General features: G+C 45.8%; 1 protein-coding gene across 2 annotated transcripts in view; it reads left to right on the top strand.

Annotated features, from left to right (window-relative positions):
* SH3RF3 (SH3 domain containing ring finger 3) overlaps positions 1–27,252 on the top strand; it is a 368,285-nt gene that overhangs the window by 210,852 nt on the left and 130,181 nt on the right. For both annotated transcript variants that reach the window (XM_045077593.1, XM_004764328.3), the window contains exon 2: positions 9,134–9,409. In XM_045077593.1, coding sequence (XP_044933528.1) covers positions 9,134–9,409 — 276 coding nt within the window. The remainder of the gene's footprint in view (positions 1–9,133; positions 9,410–27,252) is intronic.

Below are 27,252 nucleotides of genomic sequence, written 5' to 3'. Positions count from 1 at the left end.
GGTTAGGGGAGGTTTCTGGAGAGCTGGATGGTGTCAGACAGGACACTGGTATGCATGTGTACATCAGGGTGTCTCACAGGGGTTGAGAACCTCATTCTGTTACCCTTTGAACCTTGGTAAGCTCTTGAGTGGAAATGTTATGAAAATGAAGGACAGCAAACTGGCACTGCAGCTTTGGTGGTAGGGGAGTGAGGCACCCACTCTCCCCGTGAGGGTCATGCTGGGTGTCGGGCTGGAGTGATTTGGAAACCAAGGGGGTGTGGAAAAGCCCAGCCCGTCCCACATGGGGCCTCACTCTGCAGTTCAGCTGGCCACCAGCCTACTGTGTAGTCAGATTCCACCTTTCCCAGCCAAGAGAGAGGACAGGCAGTTGTCTCCGCTCAGGGGGACTCTGGTCATATCTATCTTGATTTCGGGGAAGGGAAGCCACACCCCTTTATTGGTGGTCAGCCTCCTTGGCAGCCCCTGGGAATCTTCTTGTGTCATGTGCTCTGCCTGCTGGCACACACAGCCCTGGAAAAGGGCAGTTACAGAATTCTGGTCAGGGGCCTCAATCTTCAGCTCCTTTGCTCTCCCTTTCATAGAACTTTCTGGTTTTCATTCTTGACCTTGACTGTTGAGCTGCTCCCTTCCCTTCTCAGAAGGAGAGTGAAAAGGCAAGCCAGGGCCCCATGTGGTGACTGCTCAGTCACTATGTGTCCAAGGCCCTCTGAGGGGCAAGGTCAGGAGGGCTGAAACACATGGTAAAGTGTAATGCTCCCCCTCATCCCTGCCGTGGCCTACAGATCAGCTGGAGCTGGACAACGCAAGCATTTCAGAGAAGCTTCTCCCAGAGCATCTTTGTCTTTATAAACCAGAAATAGATTGCTGGTGAAACAGAACTTAGTGAAGCCGTTGTTTGACCAGAATGGAACCCATTGTAGTGTTGCTGTGGAAACTGTAAAACCAGCGAGTTTGATGGAGCTGGTGCCCAGAAATGCACTTGTGTTCAGTGAGAAGCTGCTCTGGCATTGAAGAACCGCACAGGTCTCCGAGGGAGGGATGGCACACACAAGCACACATGCTCCCCTCCCCCAGCCTGCACTGACGGGGGACAAGAAGCTGTCACCCCATGAGTCAGTCCAGCTGGCCTCAGCCGTGGTCTTGTGCTGGCGTCAGCAGAGGCCCACTTTGTTTCAGTGACTGTGAGGGTCCCCTTTGTTCTTCTTCATGTGGATAGTAAAAAGTGAGCTCCTGGCCCCAGTGGGAATGAGCCTGCATGTTCCCTGACAACAAGGAGGAGCATGCTAGAGATCTGATCGTCACACATGAGGGCTCTCTATCGCATGGGAGCAAACTGACTGTCTGCGACCCTCATCTGTGTGAATGCTAAATCAAGGCCAGGCCTGTGAGCATGTCCGTGTGTGTGTGCACATGCGTGTGCACGTGTACTTTCCCCAGAATAATTGTCACTCTCAATATTTCCATTAATGTTGGCTCTAAAGCTCCCCAAATAGGGAGAAAAAAACCCTCCTAACTGAGCTATGTCCTTGTTAGGAGCCACTTTTTCTGAGACTCAGCTTCCAGAAGACCTTAATTTTGGACCCTTCCTTCTCTCTGCCGGACTTCATTGGATCCTGGTGTCTCTCCTCTTTCCAGGGTCATATAGGCAAATGGCTTAGAAAGTGGCTTCACACCCTTGGAAGGGTGACTGGAGTTTTTTAAAGCATAAACTCTTTGAAGAGGAGTGTGTTGCTTCGAAAAAGTTTTATTTCTGATGCCATGATGATTTTATTACAGAGATGTATCAGCTAATTTGAGAGGAGGTTCAAAAAACCACATTCCTTCTGTGGCATAATCGTGGTATTGCTTATATAGAACCATTCATCTGGAGAACCCAAAGGGCTTTACACCTTCTACATACAAATGACTCCATCCAGCCCAAAGTCACCAGATGTCTCTAAGGCAGAACATGGGTTTCCTTAAATCTCACTCTCCTAGCAGCTCAGACTGAGAAGTTAAGCCCTAACATTACCACTAACATCAGCGAACTGCCTGCCAAAGTGCATAGAACAGCAGGCAAACTTGAGAAGAGGGCCTTTGGCAAGATCCAGGAGAAGTAAAGGAAAAAGGAAGAAAAAAAGAAAAATGTACAATTTCTTATTAATCCTCACAGATCTTGCTGAAACACAAAACTTGTGCTCAACAGAGTGGCTAATGGCCACTCTTGGTGTAGATGGCTTACGCCTGCATCACAGGGTACCGGCTTAGTGTTGTCCTCACCCCACATGTGTTGGGGGCCAAATGTGCATTTCTCTTTTGTTACCCTGGTTGGTGACCCTCTGAATAGGCTTACTCCCCATAGCCTACTGCAGGGTCTGGCACATCATGTTGTTCCGTAAATTCTTGGAAGCACATGTATGCAAATACTGGAAAGAAAATAAAATCCTCAGAACAGAGGAGTGAACCGAACAAAAATCCAGCACCTGATGGGAAGCTTTTAATGAGAAAAATGGAAGAAGGCGCTTGAAGAGCTGTAGAACTAAAACCTGGGAACGTCCTAGTTGATGTATGATGTAGTGACATCTCTATCAGAGATGTGACATGTAAACTAGAGGGAGGGGATGTTCTGTTTCACTGCTTCACTTAGCGCATGACATCGTGGCTTTTCAAGCAATTCTAAGCCTGAGAGGGTTCGCGCTCACAGTACCATCCTAGCAGGAAATATACAAATGGTAACCTCCACAATGAAAACCACTTACAGGCTGGGGAGATGGTAAGTCACACCACAGAGCCTCTGACCTACTTGGGATACAGGCCGCACTCTGGTGAGAACATCCCCAAGTATGGCAGCTGGAGTAAGGTGAAGTGTCTTCTCCCCACGTCACAGTCCTGGGATCTGTTCTACATAGTCAGTCAAGGAGCAGGATCCTCCTGCCTTTGCTCAGAGGGGGATCTTGGAGTGGCAGGAGCTGGCTCACCTCCCCCTGTCCCCTGCCATTCAGGCTGTGGGAGGGAGAATCAGGAATTAGGATTTCCTTACCAATGTCATTATAAATGGGGGTCCAGAATTGCACAAGTCACGTGCACTAGATGACTAGAGTTATGACACGTGGCCACGGCTACCTGCAAGCAAGGCTGGGAAAGAAGGTATTTAGCTGGGTGACCTTGACCCCCAGTTGAAACCTGGAATATTCTCACTGGCAAGAAGCAAGAGCAGGTGGGTATCGGGGGACTGTTACCTGTCTCTGCCACCTTCATAGGCCCTGCAGGCTTGGCATGTTTGCGGTTAGGCTGTCTCCCATCTGCAGCCTGCTCACCGTCCCTGGAATGTGCCAGGGTGTGTTTATTCTGTGACCATCAGCTCTGCCATGTCTGTGGGAGGCAGACCCACGTGTGTCCAACTCTGTGCGTTTGCTCAGCCTGGTTCCTCAGATTGTCATGCCCTCCTCCTCAAGTAATCACTGGGATTGTCCCCATTTATCCAGGCCCAGCAACTCTTAGCAATAAGCTTTTGGGCTGTGTGGACCCTGAACCTCACATCCTGGAAAAAAACAATGTGCAGGGGAAGCTCTTAGCCCAGGTGCAATCCTGGAGGGTTGGTTTGACTGGTCCCTATGTTCATTCATTCAAGAGATATTGTGAGCATGGATCTACGTCAGGCCAGGTGTCAGGGATGCAACACCGAACAAAAAATAGGCATGTTATCTGTCCTCATGGAGCTGATGGACCAGGGGGGCCCTCCATTGGTAACATGCAGTTAGAAGCTGTGCCACTCTAAAGGGTTGCCTGGGAAGCTCTGAGTAAGGGAGACAGGTTGAGTCCTCAGAGCCTAAAACATGGGCGAGTTCTTTGTCCACACGGTTCACCTGAGCTTGCTGGGGGATCTGAAGGAGTGAGACCTGGCCTTGCCCCCGCCGCCCTCCCCAACATGCCCCGCTCCCAGGGAAGCCCTTGTGACTTAGAGCCTGTCAGCGGGCATAGTGTAATGGAGGCACATTTGTCAAAGCCTGCTGCCGCGGTGATCTCCATAAAAGATGGAGATGCTGCTGCTGTGTGTGCGTGAGCACCCATGTCTCCACGGGGTAGGGCATTAAGCCCACAGCAAGATTTGTGTGCTACATCTGAGTAATGAGCCATGAAATTGACATTATAAGTTTTAATTATTATTAATGCCTTGCAGGGGTGGCTGGTGTAAATTATCCTGTAGGCATCCCAGATGTATTTCCCTTTTCCTTTTATTTCTTTTCCTTAATGTCTTGAGCCCATAGAATGGCGGCTCAGTGGCTGTGTTTGAATAGGATTCCTCCAGAAGAGAGCACACGTGGTTGAGGGGTTCTATGGAGCAGTCTGCAGGCCGAGAGGTAATGGCGGCATGGAAACCCGGTCAGTTTCTTGGGGGCTGGGAGGGTCAGGCCCTGTCATGGACTAATTAGTTAATCTTACAAAGGGCTTTGAAGATGACAGGTGCCTTGGAGGTCTGAGAGCCCCCATTTCAGAACATTTCCTAACAGCGAGAACCAGTTTCCGACAGCTCTACCCCATCTGCCCACCCCCGCACCCCCAATAAGCCACCTCTTGGCATTGTCCCTGACTTTCATTATTGCCCTCAAAACTATGTTCTGCATCTCAGTTTTGCTCCTTAAGGTGCTGATCTTGGCAGTCTGGGGTGGGAATGCTCAGGTGGGCTGGGCTCCCTCCCTCTCCCCCTTCCCTTCTCCATGGCTCTCTCTCTCCACTTGCCCTGTCCTTGCCCACCCACAGGCACAGAACGGAGGATGGCTGCCTCACCAGACCGTAGCTGGGCCAGCAAGGCTGTGCTGTGTGCTCTGAGCCCAGTGATCTGACCTCAGAGCCACAGGATGGTTGGCCCGGCCAGGCCACCGTGCTTGCAGGGCACTCCTGTCTGGCTTCTGCTGCAGCTACTCTTTTGCTCCTCCATGTGCAGTGGGACTGGCACCCTTGTCCTGGATCTCTGTGAGGCATGCTGGTTGACAAGGGGTGTCATGTCCAATCTGTCATTTGTGACTTTGCCCACCTCCAGCCCTACCCAGGCTCTGTCTCAGGAGTAAACTGAGCCCAGCTGAATGAACAAACATGCCCAGGACAGCTACCATGTTCTGGACATTCCTGTCCCAGGGCTTGGGTTGAGAGATGCTAGTGCGGTAGGGGTGTAATGGGGTACAGGCTCAGAACTTGGAGAACACAGCCTGCTGCTGCCGGGTTTGGGAGGAAGTGAGATGGGCCAAGGTAGTAAGCAAGCCCCAGGGGATCCAGAAGCACTTGCTCTCTGTGAACGAGGTGCTGCCCCTGTGGCTGGCACGGGCGGTGGGGAAGAGCGTTGGGAGCGGGAGCTGGAAGCTGGGCTGAGGCCATGTGGGGACGTCCTGATGCCATGCTCAGGAGCTTGGTGCCCCTCCCCAAGGGTGGTCAGTAGCCATGGAAAGCTCCAGAGCCCCAGCAGGTAGATCTGCTCTGTGTTGGGGCATCCAGCCTCACAGTGGGCTGCGGGGCCTGAGGGCTCACTGGTGGAAGTTTGCAGCAGTGTTGGAGGGAGAGAGGAAGGGCCTGGCCATGGGCGGTCAGAGCAGGCCTAGTATCTCTCAGAGCGCCTGCTGACCCATGGGGGCAGGAGGACTTGAGGGCGAGTGCTAAGGTGGAGGGAGAGAGTGGGCATACGGATCACCATGGGCATGTGCTTGGTGGTGGGTGAGTGTTCCCTGGCCCAGGTGAGGAATGCAGGGGTTGGATGCTTTCAGGACAGTCGTGAGACATCCAGATCAAGAAGTTGAACACGCGATCAGATTGAAACCAAGTCTACCACTTGGAAGGGAAATTGGAAGCACAGATAGAGGCAGATAGAGTTGGGGTCATGGAAGGAGTTGGGCTGACCAGGCCAGGAGCCATGTTGCCCACATGGGTGGGGCCAGGCCCATTCTGGAGAGCCTTGGAAAGTCCAGTCCCCTAAACATCAGCAGTACGTGCCTCGCAGGAACTGGGGGACACATTACTCCAGATCACCAGTCCCAGAGCTGCCCTCCTGCTGGTAAGGGCCTCACTTCCTTGTCACTACACCCAGGCTCTTTGCTGCATCCCGGGCAGGTGGGGGCCAGGATTGCACAAGGTGCCCAGGAGGGATACTGGTGAGTGGCATCTGTGTCAGCTGAGCTGGGAGAGCTGGGAGCAGGCGGGCCAGAGCAGGAATGCCAGTGACCCCGCTACTGGCTCCTTGGGGAGAAGGGGGAGGTGTGAATGTGCAAATTGCGTGCAAGGGTGCACAGAGCACAAGTGCCAATCCAGCCTTTCCTGCTCTCCTTTGTTATGAAGAGCAGCAAATCTACCAGCAACCTCAAGTGTCTGTGGGTCTCCAAACATTGCTTTTGAGCGCTGCCCGCTTGGTCTGCAGTGAAAGGAAGCGGGATCTTCTGCGCATGGAGCTGAAGCCCATTTTCGAGTTGGACAGCGAGTTCTTGCCTTACAGTCCCTCTAACGCCTCTTATCTTGATGGGTGTCTCAGCTTCTCCATGTGCTGAGTAGTGAAAAGACTTCCATCATGGAAGTCAGTGTTACATTTAACTTCTGAAGTTGTGATAGACTAAGTTCAAATAGAACAAGAAAGCTACGCAGTCTTTTTGTAAATTTAACCTCACAGGCTAGGGCAGGGTTTCTCAGCCTTGGCCCTATTAATGTTCTGGGTGGGGCCGTCCTTTGCTGTGGGGGCTGCCCTGTGTATTGCAGGAAGATTAGCAGCACCCCGGCTTCTATCCTTTAGATGCCAGTGGCATCCCATCTCCCAGCTGTGACAAACAAAAGTGTCCCTGGGGGACACAATGATCCCTGCCTGAGAACCCCTGAGCCAGGGGCTGGCTGGGCTTTTGTGTGTCCTTCTTCAGGTGATTCACAGCCGACAACCCCTTCCATTCTTTTCTGATCACAGTCTTTGTGCTGCAAATCAGCCCTTTGCCTCAGCCCTCTGAAATCAGGGCCTGTTATAGGCTATTGTGCTCATGGTACAAAGCTAGCCAGGATGAGTATTATGGGAAACAAACTGATTTTTTTTCTTCCTCATTGAGTTCTGCTACGAAAACTCCTCTGGTGTTACTACTTAATTGGTTAGTGGTAGCTGTTTGTCAATTTGCCAGCAGGTTCTCTCTTAACTGCTGTCATTTGACATTGCTGAAACAGAAATGCAGAGTGATTGAGTTGCCAACATGCTATTAAGTCCCCTACAAAGTGCTTTTCGATGTACTACTGCTGCAGGCTTCTGTGGTTCTATTGATTGATTCAAATACTAAAGAAAGCTTTGGCACAAACAGCCCTGGTAAGAAAATGCAGCTTCTGTCAAGGAAATTGTTGGGTATTGCCGCAGGGGCAGTGGTGGGTTTTCCTCTGGCAGAGATTTGGCCTCTGGCAGAGTTTCCTTGGGTATCGACCACCCATATGGAAGAGGAATAGAAACCCAAGCAGCCACTGGTCTTTATGAGACAGGTCCAGTTAAGTTAGGAGCTGGGAAGAGGATGGTGACGCCAAGTCTCGGGGTGGTTCAACAGACTCCTTATTGCAGAAAAGCAGAAGATTGCCACGAACTCTGTGTTGGTTTCAGAACTAGTTGCTCACCATTTGAGACCCAAGATGGCAGATCACTTTAAGAAAGGTTGGCCAATCTTTGACAGGATGGCAAGGATGTCCCATGACATTGAGAGGATACTATTTTATCGTCTTGAAATTGTACTTCTGGACTAAACTGATATGTGCATCATTTGTCATTGGTGTCATTGGTGTGTGTATGGGGGGGGGGGTGTGTTGTGATAGCCAGTGATGAAGTTCTAGAACCTAGGTGAGGTTTGGTGGGCTGAGGTCCGGAGCCGACGACCAAGAAAGAATTCTTGAGACATCTTTGGCGCAAAATGGTGGTTTATTAGAGCACGGGGACAGGACCCGTGGGCAGGAAGAGCTGCTGCCCCGGGTTGTGAGGGATGGCAGGTTATGTACCCTGCTGTTGGGGGAAGGTGAGGGGAAGGGAGGTTTCAGTGGAGTTTTCATATGCTAAAGAGGGCCTACAAGGTGCCAGGATGTTCCAGGCCTGCCGGAGGCCTTGCCCTTGCTGCTGGATCAGTGTTGTCTTTAGACCGGCCATTAACATTAAGATAGTTGGGAGACTTTTTGGTGGGGTGTCACAATCCTGCTATCAATCGTCTTTGTTAGTGAGATTTAGGACAATTGTAAGCCAAGGGAGACTCCTGTCTAGCAGGATTGTGAGCTCTGCAAGTTAACTATTTGCTTATTGTTCATGGCAGTCAGGGCTGCCTGAGGGATGCTACACTTATGGAGGGGAAAGGGTGCAAGGCGCCAGCTTTTGCTTTGTCCTCAGCCAGCCTCCTGCTCCCTCATCACCAGGACCACTTCTTAGAACTCCTAGTGCATTGAGGACCCATGTCCTAGGGGTGGCCTCCACCTTCCATGGCCAGACTATCCCTCTGGGCTGGACATCACGAGTATATGCCCTTGGTTGTGAGGGTGGGAGTGGGAAGGTCCCATGGTACATGTGGGTCTTTCCCTTTGACCTGAGAACCCCCTTGACATGTGTCTGAGTTGCTGTGAAGGTTTGGAGATGAAGTCAGGAAAACGTTTTTGGACAATAATTGTTGGAAGTTTGGCAGCTAGAAATAGCACAGAATGGAGGACAATTTAACACAGAGTAGTGGATGAAAATATCAGAGCCAATCTACCTGGGTAGGGATTCTGCTATCCTTATGGCAGGGGGAGGTGGGTGGGGTAGGCCTTGGGCCAGTTACCTTCTTTTTTTCTATGCCTCAGTTCCCTCATCTATAAAGGGCAATAATTTAGCTTCTATTCCAGAGTCCTTTTCAGCAGAATGAGTTGATTCCTGTGGACAGTCCAGGACCACACTTGGCCCCCCTCTCACATATTCTGTTTGGGGCGGGGGGTGGCTGCCATTATGGGGACTGGTTTGTCTCAGTAGGGCCATGGGCTTGAGTATCCCCATATTGGGTGCCTGTTCTTTTGAAGTGCTTACTACTCTGGAATATTCTGTATATGCCCTCACGGTACAGGAGCCCCCCCATCCCAGACTGATCTAATGGGGCAGGAGGAAGGCCATGTTGAGTAACGTGATGCTATGTTTTGCTTTCAGACTCTCTCCCAGCTTCCCTATGGGAAGGCGCTCTACAGTTACGAGGGGAAAGAACCTGGCGACCTCAAGTTCAGCAAGGGCGACATCATCATTCTGCGGCGCAGAGTGGATGAGCACTGGTACCATGGGGAGCTGCATGGGGCTCACGGCTTCCTGCCTGCCAGCTACATCCAGTGCGTTCGGCCCTTGCCGCAGACCCCGCCCCAGGGCAAAGCACTTTATGATTTCGAGATGAAGGACAGAGACCAGGATAAGGACTGTCTGACCTTTACCAAGGTAAGGGGGGCCCCTGTGAACATTGCCACCCACACCCCATGATTCCCACTTAACCTGCCCGTTGGAATCCTGGCTCCTTCCAGAGTGGCCAAGCTCCTCCCTGTTGGGCCTCAGTAAGTAGGGAGAGCCATTTCCTACTTGCTGAGTTTTTGTTGAATGGAAGGACATGGTACACAGCCTGACACACAGTTCCCCGGAGAGCTGCCAGGACACTCACTGGGTGACAGATGCAGGACCCTCCGTCACCTGAGTCACAGTGTCTCTGTGGTGACTCAGGTCCAGAGGAGTGAAGTATCTCCAGGACTGGCAGACCCTGGGAGAGGGGGCCCATCAGGGAAGGCTGCTGCAGGGACCCCTTTAGCTCACAGGGAAGTGGCGGTAGGGCCCAGAAGCCAGTGTGCCTCAGCCCTGTCCTCTGCAACAACACCAGAAGGCACAGACATGTGCGCATAGGGACAGATCAGTCTTGCAGAGAGGGACCCAGGGGCTGACAGACTGAATAGTGTTTGGCTGCAGAACTGTCCCAGCAGAGCCCAGTGAGATGCCAAGGGGCCTGGTTTCTGGCCATCCCAGGCCTCTGTGACTGTAAAGTGCAGAGAGAGCAGAGAGGATGGTCCTGTAAGCCTTGATGGTCCGTTGCCAACTACAACTGACAAGTTCCATTCTGTGGTGTCCCCCTTCCTTGTTTTCACTCACACACCCTCCTCCTGGTGCTGGGCAAGGTCGGGCCTCTGGAGCCCCTACCCAGTAGTAGTAGCCACAGTTGCCCTTGATAGCTTTACCGACATGGGCAAGCTTGATCTTGACTCTCTTCCTCATGTTGTAACCTGAGCTCCAAGAGGCTTACCAGCAGCTGGTGGCTCGGGCCTCTCCTTGCACCTTCCATCTTCTGTCTCCTGTCTGTCCTGGTCCCCCCTCCCCCCTGCCTCACGTTTGCATGTGTGGTTGTAAGTAACAGAGCTAGAACTCTAAATCTCGGGCTTAGAGCCTGCGTCCTTCCTACTTCGGAGAGGCCATTGTTATTCTCCCTCTCCCCACATCTGCTCCTTCTCCCCACATCTGCCGAACTTGGCCGTGCTGCTGGGCTCTCTGGAGGGCCACTGGAGTACCGCGCACACCATTTCCGAGCAAAATTGGCATGTCCTGCACTTGGCTGCTATTTGTGTCTTGTTCCATTGTTCTGACTGACAGTGAATAATCTATTTTTCATTCACGGATTCAAACTTTTCTACCTTCCTTTCATCAAGGTGTTCTGATGCTAATTCCAATTGTCATCTGGCTGGTGCGGCTCCCCAGGCAGCTGCAGCCAGACCTGTCCCCCTTGCCTCTCTCCCCCTCCCTCCTCCTCTTCTCTGTCTTTCCCTCAGTCTGCAGCCTAGAGTGACAGTCTGCCTGGAGTGCAATGTCAGAGCCCCGACTTTGCTCACTTCTCTGCCCAGGGGACTCCGGAGAACCTCCCCTGAGAGAAGAACATGCCGGGGGTGTGTGACACTCTGTGCTGTCACTTGTGACCAAGAGCAGGGACCCCTCTCGAGTTCTGGTTGGGCTCTTGCTAAGAAGGCAGACAGACTCTGTGATGGCTTCAGGCTTCTCTGAGCTCAGCCTGCTCCAGGAACAGACAGAGCCTTCCTCAAAGAATTTTGTCAGAGGAGGCGCTTTGAGCTGGGAGAGCTTACCTTGCAATGACCACCGCAGAGCCGCGGAGCACACAGCTTCAGCTGGCATGAGCAGAGGTCTGCCTTCCCCACCAACGCCATAACCTGCTCTGTTCTACAGGCCTCTGCCTGGGACACTCAGCTCCAGGGCTCTAAGACCAGAGCCCATCAGACAAGAGGACAGAGAGGCATTTGTCCTCTCCCCAACAGGATGTACTGGCCTCCAGCTCTGCTGGGCACTGTACCACACCCAGAGGTCACAAACAGACCTGCTGCCCTCCGGAACCTCACGTGTAGTGGCAGAGGCAGGCAGGAGCAAGTCAAGTGTCCCAGAGTCAGCCTCAGACAACAACCCTGGTCACCTGGGAGCTGGAGCAGGCATTTAGTAAAGGTTCCAAAACATTTAGTGGTAGCCCTTGGTGTCTGGCATTTCAGAAGAAGCAGTAAGTGGTCCTCATGGGGAAAATTAAAACTCAGGTTTTCTAGGCTCATTCTGTGGTTGGTATCATTCTTACTTGGAACTGGGTTGGGGGTACAACGACTGTGTCTAGGGTATGAGCGGACATTGCTATTGAGGGATCTGTGGCTATGAAGGCTTCTAGAGAGATGGCATTTGAGTTGCAAAGGCACCCAGCACGTGAGGGTCTGGGAGGGTCCCTGGCTAGGTAATGTGGCTGTTCCCATGGGAAGCCAGGCAGGAAGTGCATTATCTCAGAGTGTTTTCCAAGGACTTTTTTTCTTGAATCCTGTGGATTAATATGGAGAGTTAAAAACCCCTGCACACGATGCCCACCGAAAATTGTGCTGTGACATCCCTCCCCTGCCCTGTTCACATAACCTTTCTGGGAGCACCCACTTTTGCCCGTCTGCTTGGATTGACGCCCCTACTGAGCCCCTGTTCTATCTACAGCTCTTACCTCTAAATGTCTTCAAACAAAGCCTCTGTAGGACATGGGTGACGAGTCGTGACTCTCCAGCTCTGTTCCTATTTCCTCTTGCCCACGCTGCTTGCCTGACATTTCCTTTGCATGTGCATTTGACCAGCTCATTTGTTCCCAAGCCTGGGCCACTGGTTCCATCTGACAACCTCCGTTTATATCACACCTCAAGTGACTCTGGAGTTGACATCACTCCTTCAGCCCGGCTTGATTTTGGCTGCATGGAATGCTTTGTTGTTTGCCTGCATTCCACTCTGGAGTCAGCAAGGAAAGAGGGGTCTCTAAGATCCACGGATGACACCCACTTACCTTTCAAAAACCTCATGGTGATAGGATTGATTGGGTTTAAAAAGTCAGGAAGCAGGTGGATCAAAGCAAGATTTTTTACCTTCAGCATTGGCTTTTGAACAGTCCTGTTAAAATTGCTTGAATTAGAGCCATTCTAAAACCAAAGTCCTTGCTTCATTTAAGAAGAGAATGAATAATTACTTTTAGTGAAGCAGCTAAAAAACGCATATTTTATAACTTCTTAGTTGTCCCACTCCAAAAAGCAGGGCACATGCCAATGCAAAGACTAAAGTAAAGAAGGACACTGAGCCCCCAAAGCTTGGCCGCCTGTGCTTTTGCCAGCTCTCACGTGGGGCCTTGATGCCTGCTGCCCTCTGCATGCACAGAGAGGAAATGAGTTTGCTGGGGAGGCACCCTTGCGCAGGGACTTTGCAGTTAGGGACCCCACAGCTGACCTCGGGGAAACATTTAACCTTGTCAGAGCACCTAATCTTCAGGGTCAGGACACAGGTCCTATTGGGAGGGGTGGTGCCGGAGTGAAGGGATACAAGTAAAGAGCTATGCTTCAGGCTTGGCAGACGAGCGGGGACTTTGAGTTCCAGTCTTTCTGTGACAGCTTAGTCCACGTTACCTGGTGTTAACTCAACTACAAAATCCAACAAATTCTCTTTGAACCCTGACTGTGTACATTCCAGCTTAATATCCTCATTGCCCAGTGAGGCGGCTGTGCTGGATGTCAGGGGCCTGGGGCTGCCCTTTAGTGAATTTACTCTGTAAAGCTCAGGAATCCTGAGAGGCCATGAGATTATCTTAGGCAGCACCTGTCTGACCCCAGAGTCACTTTTGCACCCTGCTAGCAGCAGGAGCCTGAGGCTCATCGTGTTGGACTGAACCCTATCATGCTTACCACATGAGGCTGTGGATCAGTGGCCATAGGGACAGCTCTCTTCCACACCTTCACCACACACTGTCCCTTCTCCAGTCTCCCCTCAGGGCCCGAGGGATGCTCTGAGTTTGCAAAGACCGGTATAAAACACAACCACCCTGTCCCGGCCTAGCCCTACTTTTCTGCTGTTGGGGTCAGCACAACACCCTTCCATGTGATCTTATTACGCTGCTGAATGTTTAATCATTGTTTCCCAAAAGTGTGGGACTTCTCTTCTGTGTGAATTACCCCAGCATTAATCCCGAACTATGTTCTGATCCAGGGGACGGGCTTAGATAAAAATCAGGTGTAGACAGTTTGGGCTCTGGAGTCGGTAAACAAGGATACAGATCACGACACTTTTTTCTTATTAAGTGGTAACTTTGGGACATGTACTTGGTCTCTGAGTCTCTTTTTTTAGCTGTACAATGGAGTTTATAATAGGATTCATTGAGTAAAGGCATTTAGAGAACCAGGCTCAGAAATAGGCATTCAATAAATATTTGCTTTCTGTCCTCTGCTTTCTTCCTGTTTCAGGAAAAGATGAAATTCAGTCAGATACTTATCACTTTTTATCTCAGTCCAAAATGCTCACAGGAAAACAAACACCCTTCCTAAGTCACCGACTGCTTGGGAGGCTGAGAATTTGGCCGGTTGGCTAGACCCTTTTTTTTTTTTTCTGGGGGCTAAATCCCTCAGGGTATTGCCCAGGGTGTGTGAAATCTTAACACCCGTGTTGAGAATGTTGTCCCCATCGCTGGGCACCCAGGCCCACTGTGTCTTCTCTTCTTTCCAACAAGTGTTGGGAATGCTTTCAGGGCTGGAAAGACCCAGGAAGTAAAGTGGGATGAGCTTCACTGCAGGGCTCTGCTCAGGAAACCCCCAGAAGTTACAAGAGAACCTCAGTCACCTTTGTGGCTCGGGTTCCTGGTTCCTTCCTTCCAGCCACCTCTGAGTCCTGCTCGGCCTGGGTCAAGGAGACACCTTTACTAAGGTGACCAGCTCCAAACACGAGCACAGAGGAGGTGACAGGGAGAGCAGTGGCAGCCTGGGGGCTTCTGAGGAATGTCCTTGCCCAAACCCTTGTTTGGATATCCAGGTGAGGGTGTGAGAAACTGATAGGGAATCTTTTAGATTTGTTAAAAGATAGATAGATATATTTTACGTCTGTGAAGCTTTGTCAAGAAATATTCCCCCAGACTAGCCTCCCACCCGGTATGCTCCATCTCCCCGGCTCACCATGAGCACCCGCAGCCTGTTGTCCCCTCAGCGCTGGAGCCTGCCCCACCTGGTTCCAGCCTCCTCAGAGCCAACGTCAGAGTCTGTGCCGTCTGAGAGGCCCTGCCTGACCCGGTGCCCACCTCCCTCCCAGGCTCAGTTCCAGGCCTGCTCTTGGCTCACTCCACTCGTGCTACACTGGCCTCCCAACCCCTGTCCCTCCATCCTGTTGGCTCCCCTAGAGCCTCTGCAGCTCCCCCCATGGCCTGAGCGCCCTCCCCACCTGTCACATGTCCCTTGGAATGGCCCCTGACCCCTGAGTGATGGAGCCTCCCTACCCAGCACTCTACACTCACATTTTTCCTTCCAGAGAAGGTAATATGTGTAGTTACACGACAGTTGTCTATCTCATGGCTGGAGTGCAGGCTTTCTGAGTGTGGCCATCCTGCCTTTACCAACTGCCGATCCCCGTCTTGGGAAAGTGAGGGGGACACAGGACATTGAATATGTACTTGTGAGTGAGGCTGGGTGCAGGCACTCTGTCTTGGCCTGGACAAGAGGTCAGCTGCGTTTGCTCTGGAGAGTACAAGTTTATTTTTGTCCAGCCTCCTTGTCCATTCATTCATTCATCAGATGCTTATCAGTGCTGGACTGTATTCCCAGTGGGCCAGTGGCTGGGAAGGGCCCCATCTTCAAGGGTTCACGGCCCACAGTGGGCACACTGGGAGCAGGGTCTTCATACCTGAGCCTCCATCCTACTGGGGAATGTGTGTGCCTGTGTTGTGTGTGTGTGCCTAGGGTATGGCAAGTGTAGTACATGTGTACATGTGGTATGTGGTATGCGTGTGTGCCTGTAGTGTGTGTACATATGATATGTGTGAGTGTAGTGTGTATATGTGCCTGTAGTGTGTGTGAGTGTGGTATGTGGTGTGTGTGTGTCTATAGCATGTGTGCCTCTGATGTGTGTGATTGTGTGTATGTGATGTATGTGTGCGTGCATGTGATGTATGTGCCTGTGGTGTGTGTGCATGAGTGTGGGGGGGTATATCTGCAGGGGGGAGATCTGAAAGCACTGAGGAGGGTGCGACATCTGACCTCTGTCCTCTCCACTTACATCTGGATCCACCCTGAGGCTGCATGTGAGACTCCCCCAAGGTCTGGCTCTCTCCTAGAACGTTGCCTTTCTATGAGTGGTTCCAGGCCTCTGACAGCCTCTGGATTTGAGATGGGATGTGCAAGACAGGACAGTCTGAGGTTCTGGAATGCCATGGCTCCCAGAGTCCTCAGCAGGACAGCAGAGGGTTAATGGCAGCGATGACTCCATTAAGAGCCACACCTAGAACTGCCCAGAGAAATAATTTTTGTTACTTCTGCAACAAAAGACTGAGGGAGTTTTTCAACCTTTCCTTTTTTAATTTCCCTTCTTTCTGAGGAGTGGTGATTTGGGCACCATGTGACTGGCTTGCATTCTGACAAGGAAGGGCTCGGTGACAGGTGTGGGTCCCCAGTCACGCTGTAGTATGAGGTGGTTATGGCTGTGGCCTGCCGAGCAGGCAGCCCGCCCTGAAGGGATGAAAAGGAAGGGCTCCCTCTGGTCTGGTTCCCACTGCTTCTCAGAAACCACTTGAGTGCGGGTGAAGGGGGAGGGAAGGCTTTCAAGTGACTCTCCAGGAGGATCTGCTTGCTCTTCGTGGCCCTTCAAGGATGGTTCTAGCTGCTTGATGTGTGTTATTGCTACACCACTCAGGAGAGTAAAACCGTAGGCCCTTGGATTTGGTTTATCCAGACGTGCTGAAGGAACTCTGCTAGGTTTTCAGATTGAGCCCCAGATGTGTGAGCAGTGACCTTCACTGAACTGCATTTCTGAAATGGTATTAGGGCTGGGTGCTGGGTGAGTCACCTTCAGTGGCATCCAGAGGGCCTCTGGGTGGACACAGAGGTACCACTCTCCCTGTGGGTCCAGAAGGTGGACCGTCAGGGCTCCGCTCCCCAGCTTCTTTACAGAGCCCATCTGCTTGCCGATTCACTTTCCCCCAGGTAGGAACAAGCCCACAGATTTGAAATAGACTTGCAGTTTGAGGGGTGCCCAGGTGGCTCAGTTAAGCATCTGACTCTTGGTTTCGGCTCAAGTCTCAATCTCGGGATTGAAGCCCGTTCGGGCTCCATGTGCTCAGTGGGAGTCTGCTCAAGATTCTCTCTCTTCCTCTCCCTCTGCCCCTCCCGCTCTGATCTCTCTCTCAAACAAATAAATCTTTAAAAAAGAAAGAAAGAAAGAAATGCAGGTTGAAGGCCCCTTTTAGATGGCAGGCCTACCACAATACCTAAATCCTTTTCAAATGTATTACCCACTAAGCCTTGGGAGGAAAAGCAATATACTTTTTTAATAACCATGCTATGTTCATAGCCCAAACTTACCATCACTTAGGACCACCCTGAGACTGGCTGGATGCAAAGGAGAGCCACTGCTGTATGACAGTGGCACTTGGTATATTTTCAAAGCATGGGAACTTGAGGGAAGAGGGAAAACAGCACTTAGAATTACACTGCTCCACAGTGAGCAATGAGCACCTTACTTGAGACATGTGAATGAAATTGAGCCGTGCATCTGAAAATGAAATGATGTGGTGGGAACAGGTTTCCTCCATAAAATCCTCAAATTGGCCCAAAACTTGTGTGGCCCACCTGACTATCAGTGGTGTCTAGTTAGATTTCATTTACTCAGGTACATCAAGCAAGGGTTGGTAAACTAGTGATTGTGGGTCAGATTCTACCCACTCACTGTCCTTTGTGTAAATAAAGTTTTATTGGCACATAGCAAGACTCCTTCCTTTACATGTTATCTCTGGATGCTTTCATACTCAAACAGAATATGTGACAGAGACAGGATTGCCTCAAAATCCTGAACTATTGCCTCAATTCCTGAAAGTCTGGCACTTTCTAGAAAGACTTACTGACCTGTTCCATAGAGCACAGCACTATAGGGGCCACGCCCTCTTGTTCCTTGAGCATTCCACTCAGCATGGCTTTGTTCTCAGGCCACCAGCAGCCCACCACATCGAGTGTGACATGCAGGGGACACCATTCTCTACAAAACAGCAACCAAAAACTCAGGTCTGAACCATGCAGCTCAGTCTTGCCACTGTCATATGGAAAGCTCATTTACTATTTGAGGGGGGATCAATTCTCTGTATTCCAAAGAGGCCCAGAGCAGGAATTTTCCCCTTTCTCTTATCCTTTGGGAAGCACTGGTTCCAGCTTTTTTGAAATATTGACAGTGAATCAGACACCCAATGTGATCTAGCCACCAAAAAAGGGTTCTTGTTTCCCCGGTCCTACAATGGTGACAGGAGAAGTGATCAGTGTTTCCAGAACACAACAGATTTCATGCTGGTAGCCCTGACATGCTAGGGTGAACTTTTTCATTGCCCAGCACTCAAATGTTCCTCCTTGGAGGCTGTCTCTGGTGTGTGAGTTTGGGTTAGAGTCAGAGCTATAGGAAACCTTTCTTGATGTTCCTAGGCAAACTGACTTATTTGTGTTTACAGAGAGTGACTGGGCTCCTGTACCCACTGTCCTCCCAGCCCAGTCTCCCCAACAAAATTCATGCCAGCTAAATAGGATCATTCTAAATCCTACCACTGCCATGAAACCCCAGCCAGCCACAGGACCAAGAATTTCCCCCATCAATATGTGGGCCAGATCAGAGACCTCCCACCAGGTCCTACCAAACCACAGCAGGGACTGCATTGGTCTTGCATCTGAGAGGCAGGTGGGGATGACAGGTTCCACCTGCTCCTTTCACTAACTTCACGGTAGCTGACAGGATTGGATTTTGAACCCCACTTACTGCATTGTGCTGGGATTTCACTGTCCTTACACTGTATCAGTGGACGTTAGGAGAAGACCTCTCCCACCCATTGTTGAGTTCTTCTTGGGAAGGGATAGTGTTTCTTCCCCATGCGTGGCTCTTGGGGGATGCTTGCATAGTGGTGGTCACATAAGCAACAGATTGGCACTACTGAACACTTGGAGTGATGACAGAGCCCCTGGCCAAAGAGCGGACACTTGTTTTTGGCTAGCTTTCCCTTACATGGGGCTGTGTCTGCTTCTCAGTCCTTTATAGCCCTTGGTGTGTGTCCTGTCCTCCCGAATGAGCCCAGCTCTTCAGTGCGGTAATGATGCCAAGGCTGCAAGACAGTTTCCATGCCTCCCAGCTTTCTCATGTCTCAGGCTCAGGGATACCACTTTCTTCTCTGGTATTCTGTGACTCAATTTCAGGCTGTCCACATAATGGTTGACTTTCTCCATATGTGATGTCTCTTTAGAGAGGTATTAGGTTCAAATTCAGTACTCAAGGCATGTTGTGACTTATCTATCCTGGATAGACTATTACCTCAAAAAAAAAAAAAAAAAAAAAAACCAAAACCCTTTAAATCTAAATAAACCATAATATACCATCAAATCCTCTAATCAAAATTATACAGCTATCCTCATACTCTCTACCCAGTGTGGGGATGGTAAGATACCAACACCCAGTCCTTCCACCTTTCCATCTTCCTGTGTGCCTAACACCACAGCTGAGTTGTATCTGTTCTTCAACTTCAAAGACATGGACCATACATGTATGTTTTTGTGTCCAGTTTTGCTCTCTCTCAACATTACATTTGTGAGCCGTGTCTGCATGGTTCTAGCATGCTCTAGTGTGTCCATGGTCATCACTCTATGGCTCTATTACCTTTTAAAAAAATACTTAACTTGTAGAGTAGTTTTTGTTTCACTCCTGAATTGACAGAATGTACAGAGATTTCCCCATAACCCTAGCCTCACATATGCATTGCGTCCCCTGCTATCAGCGCCTCTCCCCAGAGATGCACACGCTGTAACTGCCATTGACGAGCCTACACTGACCCATCATAATCACCCAAAGTCTGTGGTTTATGTTAGGGTTCTCTCTTGGGGTTGTACATTCTGTGGGTTTGGGCAAATTTATAATGACGTGTCTCTCCATCATGTATCGTACAGAGTGTTTTCACCCTAAAGATCTTCTGTGTTCTACCTGTTTGTCCCTTTCTTCCCTACTTCCCAACGCTTGACAACCATGGATCTTCTTACTGTCTCCATAGTTTTGCCTTTTCCACAGTATCACAAAGTTGGAATAACATAACATATAACCTTTTCAGATTGGTTTCTTTTTCTTAGTAATATCCATATATCTTTCTTCGATGACTTTTCATGGCTTGATAATTCATGTCTTTTTAGCTTTAGATCAGACTCTCTTGTCTTTAATGTACTGGTTTATTTATCCATTCACCTACTGAAGGACATCATTAGATTGTTTCCAAGCTTTAGCATTATGAATAAGCAGCTGTAAATATCCTGAGTGGGTTTTTGTGTGGATATAAACTTCAGCCCTTTGGTTAAATACCAAGGAATGTAACTGCTGGATTATAAGATAAGAGTATGTTTCATTTTGTAAGAAACCCCCTGGAAGTAACTGTGTCTTTGGAAGTAACTATGCTATTTTGTATCCCCTACAAGCCATGAATGAGTGTTCCTGTTACCCCACATTCTTGCCAGCATTTGGCGGTGTCTGTGTTCCAGATTTTGGCCATTTTAATAGGTGTGTGGTGACATCTTGTTGTTTTAATTTGCATTGCCCAAATGACATATGACATGGAGTATTTTTTTCATATTTGTATTTGCCATCTGTGTCTCTTCTTTGGTGAGATGTCTGTTATATCTTTAGTTCATTTTTAAATTGGATTTTTTGTTTTCTTATTTTCTAAAGTAGGCCCAATGCCCAGTGTGGGGCTTGAACTCACAACCCTGAGATCGAGTCACATGCTGACTGAGCCAGCCAGGTGCCTCTGTTTTCTTACTGTTGAGTTTTAAGAGTTATTTGTATTTTTTGAATCATAGTCCTTTACCATATATGTCTTTTGCAAACATTTTCATGAACCTTTTTATGCTCTTTGACAGTGTATTTTGCTGAGCAGAAATTTTTAATTTTAAGGATTCCCAACTTATCAATTCTTTCATAGACCAGGCTTTGATATTTTATCTAAAAAGTCATCACTAAACCCAAAGTTGTCTGGATATTCTCCTATGTTACCTTCTGAGAGTTTTATATTTTTGTGTTTTACATTTATTCTATTGTTCACTTTGAGTTAATTTTTGTGACTGCTGTAAGGTCTGTGTCTAGATCCATTTTCTACATGTGGATGTCCAACCATTCTAATATCATCTTTTGAAAAGAATTATCTTTCTCCATTGTATTGCCTTTGTTCCTTTGTTGAAGATTGGTCTAATTCTGAATGCTCTCTTATGCTCCATTGATCTGTTTTTGTATTCTAATACCAATACCACACTGTCTTCAGTAATGTAATTTTAAGTGAGGCTTGAAGTTGTATTGTATCAGTCTTTGTTCTTCTCTTTCAAATTGTGTTGGCTGTTCTGGGTCTTTTCCATTTACATATAAACTTCAGAACCAGCTTGTTGAGATTCATAAAATAACTTGCTGATCTTTTGTTTGGAATTGCATTAAACCTAGAAGTTGAGAAAAATTGATATCTTGATGGTATTGAGTCTTCCTATCCATCCATGAACATGGAACATATCTCTATTTTGTTTTTTCAATTTTATTCATCAGAGTTTTGCAGATTTCTCATATAACTCTTATAGGTATTTTGCTAGATTTATATCCTGCAGTCTTGCTATAATTGCTTATTGGTTCCAGGAGTCTTTTTGTTGATTCTTTTAGGTTTTCTACATAGACAGTTATGTCATCTGCAAACTAAGACAGCTTTATTTCTTCCTTCCTAATTTGTATGCTCTATATTTCCTTTTGTTATCTTATTGTATTAATAGATTTCCACTATGATGTTGAAAGGCTGCGGTGAGGAGGAAAATCTTGGCCTTGTTCCTGAACTTTGTGGGAAAGCTTCTTGTTTCTCACCAATATACTGTTAGTTGTAGGGTTTTTTCATAAATGTATTTCATAAGTTGAGGAAGTTTCACACTGTTTCTAACTTGCTAAGAGCTTTTTTTTTTTAATATCATAAGTCAGTGTTTGGTTTTTTTAAGTGCTTTTTGTGCATCTATTGATATGAGGATGTGATTTTTTTCTTCTTTAGTTTGTTCATGTGATGAATTATATTAATTGATTTTTGAATGATAAACCAGCTTTGCATACCTAGGATAAATTCCAGTTGGTCATGCTGAATAATTCTTTTTAAACTTTTTGTATTCAATTTGCTAATATTCTGTTGAGGATTTTTGCATCTATGCTTATGAGAAATGTTGGTCTGTAGTTTTCTTTGCCTGCTGTGTCTCTGTCTGGTTTCAGTATTAGTGTAATGGTAGTTTCACAGAATGAATTAGGAAGTCACCCTTCTGCTTCTACCTTCTGGAAGAGATTGTTAGATAATTTGGTATAACTTAAAGAAGTTATTTTAAGTGTTTGGAAGAATTTACTAATGAACTCAGCTAGATCTGGTGCTTTCTGTTTTGGAAATTTATTAATTATTGATTCAATTTCTTTAATAGATATGGGTCTATTCAGATTGTCTATTTCTTGTTGAATTTTGACGGATTACATTGTTAAAGGTCCATTTCATTTAGGTTATCAAATTTGTAGGCATGAAATTGTTCATAATATTCCTCTATTATCCTTTTAATGTCCAGGATCTGTAGTAATGTTCTCTCTTTCATGATTGATAGTAGTAATTTTTGTCCCTTCTCTCTTTTTCTTTGTTAGGCTGGCTTATCAATTTTATTGATCTTTTTAAACAACTAGCTCTTGGTTTTGTTGATTTTCTTTATCAGTTTCCTGTTTTTAATTTCATTAATTTCTGTTCAAAGTTCTGTTATTTCTTTTTTTCTGCTTACTTTGGATTCAATTTGCTCTTCTTTTTCTAGTTTTCTAAGAAGCTTAGATTATTGATTTTTAGATCTTTCTTCTTTTCTGAGGTATACATTCAATGTTATAAATTTCCCTCAGCTCACACATTTTGATAAGTTGTGTTTTCATTTTCTTTTGTTGAAAATATTTTAAGATTTAGTTATTTAGTATTGTATTGTTCAATTCCCAGGTATTTTGTAATTTTCCAGTCACCCTTCTGTTACTGATTTCTAGTTTAATTCCACTATGTTGTGTTTTATGGCCCCAAGTGTGATCTATCTTGGTGAATGTTCCATGTGAGTTTGAGAAGAATGTATATTTTACTGTTCTTACATGAGATAGTTTATTGATGACTATTATATTCAGTTGATTGATAGATGTTGTTGCCTTCAACTATGTCTTTACTGATTTTCTGCCTGCTGGAATGGTCCATTTTTGATAGAATGATGTTAAAGTCTTCAACTGTAATAGCGGATTTATCTATTTCTCCTTGGAGTTATGTAAGTCTTGACTAATATATTTTGACTCCCTGTTCTTAAATGCATATTCATTAAGGATTGTTATGTCTTCTTGGGGAATAGAGTCCTTTATCATTATATAATCTCCTTCTTTATTCCCAACAATATTCCTTGCTCTGAATTCTGTTTTGTTCAAAATTAATGCAGCTATTCCCACTTTCTTTTGATTAGTGTTATCATGGTATATTTTTCTCCACACATTAACTTTTAATTCACATGTATCTTTATATTTAAAATGGATTTTCGAGGGTGTGGAGAAAGGGGAACCATATTACACTGTTGGTGGGAATGCAAGCTGGTGCAGCCATTCTGGAAAACAGTCTGGAGATTCCTCAAGAAATTAAAAATAGAGCTACCTTACAATCCAGAAACTGCACTACTGGGTATTTACCCCAAAGATACACATGTAGTGAAAATGAGAGGCACATGCACCCCAATATTCATAGCAGCAATATCCACAATAAACAAACTGTAGAAGGAGCCAAGATGCCCTTCAACAGATGAGTGGATAAAGATGAATGGATAAAGAAGATGTGATCCATATATACAATGGAATATTACTCAGCCATCAGAAAGGATGAATACCCACCATTCGCATCAACATCGATGCAGCTGGAGGATATTATGCTAAGTAAAATAAATCAAGCAGAGAAACACAATTATCATATGGTTTCACTCATATGTGGAACATAAGGAATAGTGTGGAGGGTCACAGAAGAAGGGAGGGAAATCAGGAATGGGAAGAAATCAGAGAGGGAGACAAGCCATAAAAGACTCTGGACTCTAAGAATCAAACTGAGGGCTACAGAGGGGAGGGGGGTGGGGGGTTGGGGTATCTGGGTGATGGGTCTTAAGGAGGACACATGTGGTGGTAAGCACTGAGTATTATACACATCTAATGAATTGTTGAACACTTTATCAAAAACTGATATATATGTATATATAAAATATGGTATGTACACACACACACACATAGGCTAATTGAACATAATAAAAATAAATTTAAGGGTTTATTGTAGACAACATAGCAACACAGTTGGATCTTACTTTTTGATCCACTATGACAATCTTTGTCTTTCAATTTGTGAATATAGACCACTGATATTCAGTGTGATTATTTGATATTTTTAATTAATATTTACCATATTTATTTCTGTTTTCTATTTGTTGCCCTTGATTTTAATTCTTATTTTTGTTTTCTTCTCTTCCTTCTTAAAAGCTTTCTCTGTTTTAATTGGACAATTTATGTGATTCTATTTTCTCTCCTTTCTTAGCCTATCAGTTGTACCTTAAAAAAATTTTAGTAGTTGTCCTAGAGTTTGCAATATACATTTGCAATTAATAATGCTCATTTTAAAAACACTGTACTATTTCACAGGTAGTATGAATATTTTATAATAATAAAATAATTTTATCTCTTTTCTTCAGCCCCTTATATCATTTTGTCATTCATTTCACTTACACACTTGTATAAATATATACATGATATATATATATATAATATATGTACATAGTATATATAATCGAATGCATTGCTGCTACTTTAATTTTGAACAAAGAACAAGAAAAATATGTTTTATTCTATCTTCACTTATTCCTTCTCCAATGTTCTTTTCTTTATTTAGATTCAAGTTTTGACCTATGTACACTTTTCTTCTCTAAAGAACTTATTGTAATATTTCTTACAAGACAGGTCTACTGGCAACAAACTCTTGATTTTTGTTCGTCTGAGAAAGTCTTTATTTCTCCCTCACTAGCGAAAAATAATTTCTCAGTGTACATAATTCTAGACTGGTGGGTTTTCTTCTCTCAACACTTTGCATATTTCACTCTACTCTTTTCTTTGCATGGTTTTAGAGAAGTCAAGTGTGATTCTTATTTTGATCCTATATAAATATGGTATTTTTCCCCTCTGGCCTCTTTCAGTATTTTTTCTTTATCTTTGATTTTCGGTACTTTGCTATGCCTAGGTAGGTTTTTTTGGCATTTGTCTTAGTTGGTGTTCTCTGAACTTCCTGGATCTGTGGTTTGGTGTCTGACATTAATTTGGAGAAATTCTCAGTTGTTGTGTCTAATATATCTTCTGTTCCTCCTTTCTTCCTTCCTTCTTTCCTTTCTCCCTCCCTTCTTTCCTTCCTTCCTTCCTTCCTTCCTTCCTTCCTTCCTTCTCCTACTGATATTCCCATTATATATAGGTCATACTTTTTATAGCTGTCTCAAAGTCCCTGAATATCCTGTTCTCTCCCCACCCCCAGTCTTTGTTCTCTTGGCTTTCCAGTTTTGGAGGTTTCTGTTGAGATGTACTTAAGGTCAAAATTCTTTCCTCAGCCATGTTCAGAGTACTAATTTTCTTATCTAAAGATTTTTCATTTCTATGATGGTGTTTTTGATCCCTAACATTACTTTTTTGGTTCTTTCTCGGACTTTCTATCTCTCTACTTACATTGCCCATCTGTTCTTTCATGCTGTACAGTTAATCCATTAGAGCCCCTAGCATATTAATCATAGTTGGTCTACATTCCCCGTCTGATAGTTCCAACATCCTGGCTATGTCTGAGTCATATATCCTATAGTTTTGATGTTTGCTCTGTCTCTTCAAGCTATATTTTTGGTTTTTGTTTTATTTTTCCTTTTTGTATGTCTAGTAGTAATTTTTTTGGTAGACAGACATGGTGTACCAGGAAAAACGAATTGCTGTAAATTGGCCTTTAGTAATGTGGTCATGGTGTTTAGAGAGAGGGAGAGCACTGTATAGTCCTATGGTCCTATTATTGGATTTCAGTCATTTAAGGAGCCTGTACAGCTAGACTGTGAACTCCACATGCGTGTCTCCATTTCCCCTATTCCTCCTTAGGTAGTACAGGATGGCTAGAGTGGGGCTGGAGTTGGCAGACAATACTATAATTTAGTTAACCGAATCTCTTCTGCTGTGCATTTGTCTATAGTTTCTATCTAATTGAGCAACACTGTAATGAACACTCTCAGAGCTAAATCTTTTTGCACATCTTTGATTTTCCTAGTGTAGAGTCTCTAGAAGTGTTGTTGTTCAATCAGTGGGTATACAGGCTTTGATCTTTGATAGAAATTGACAAACTGAATGCTATAAATTCTGTGTCCACCAAAAATGATGAAGTGCCTATTCTTTCCATCCTGACCAAAACTCCAAGTTGGCTTTATGTTCTTCTTTGCTAACTTGATAGGCAAAATAAAACATTGAAGAAAAAGAAGACTCTTCTTTCTTACAATTATATTTTTTTATTTGTGGGTTATAACTTTTAAAAATATGTTGAATGGCAATTTGCTTTTCTTCTTTTTTGTGAGTTGTCTTATTTTTGCCTTTAGCTTATTTTTTCTTTTTAAGGTATTTGTCTTTTTCTTGTATTATGTCTCTAAGTCTTTATATAGTGTGGATACTAAATCTTTGTCTCTCATATATCCTCCAAGTATTTTCCTAGGTTTTTGCCTTTTTGTTTTTAGCATAGAGAATTTCATTTTTGTGTAGCCAAATCATTGTTATCATACTTCAAAAGAACTTCCCAAGCTCAAGATTAAACATCTATTCATATTTTCTTCTTGACTATTCAAGGTTTTTTCTAACATTTGAAGCTTTACTATTTATGCAATTAATTTTGGCATATATAGTGTATTAGAGAACCTCTATTAATAGCCACTTTTAATCACACTTTGTAACTTACTATTGCTGGTGTATGAGTAAACTAATGATTTTTATGAATGTAGTTTAGAATTTGCAGTATTTCTCAAATTTATTCTAATTTTTAGTTGATACTGTTTTTTTCTAGGTAAAAAATTTTATACCTTCTTTCCAATATTAATGCTTTTTGTTTTATATTCTTTTATTTCTTTGGCTCTAATTTCTAGACCAGTCTTAAGTAATAGTGTGGATAGTGTGGTAATTTCTCTTTTTTAAACCAAAATTAACCTGGTGTTTTTTCTTTTGAATTTTACAAAATTTAATCTTTATTATGCTATTTTATTGTTGCAAAAACTCTGATACGTAGGAAGCCCCTAATTTTCTTTCCCGTTGCATGATCAGCAAAGTCCTAGGGGCTTCCCTTGGCTGAATCTGAGCAGAGTTCATCACAGGCCCAGGGCTCTTACATGCTGTGAACTTGTGAGGTAAGCAAGGCATGGGAGTTCAGGGGCATTTTCTGTACATCTCCCCTCTAGCCAGTTGACCATGTTGGCTGATGGTTACCAGAAAAGCCCATACATTCTAATCGCTGAGCTAGAATAGGAAACCATTACAAATATCACTTTGGATCCTGAGAACCGACTACCCTGTAACAGGTGAAATGATATGGTCCCTCTTGTAGTGTCTATTGCATTTTTCTGGCTTGTATCCATTGAGAGAAGAATATTCTAAAATCACAGATCGCTTTG

Source organism: Mustela putorius, unplaced genomic scaffold (genome assembly GCF_011764305.1).
Source record: "Mustela putorius furo isolate JIRA1106 unplaced genomic scaffold, ASM1176430v1.1 tig00000224_pilon_pilon_pilon, whole genome shotgun sequence".
NCBI classification, from domain to species: Eukaryota; Metazoa; Chordata; class Mammalia; order Carnivora; family Mustelidae; genus Mustela; species Mustela putorius.
Note: the sequence above shows the minus strand (reverse complement) of the source record. Positions and strands in the feature narration are given on the sequence as shown.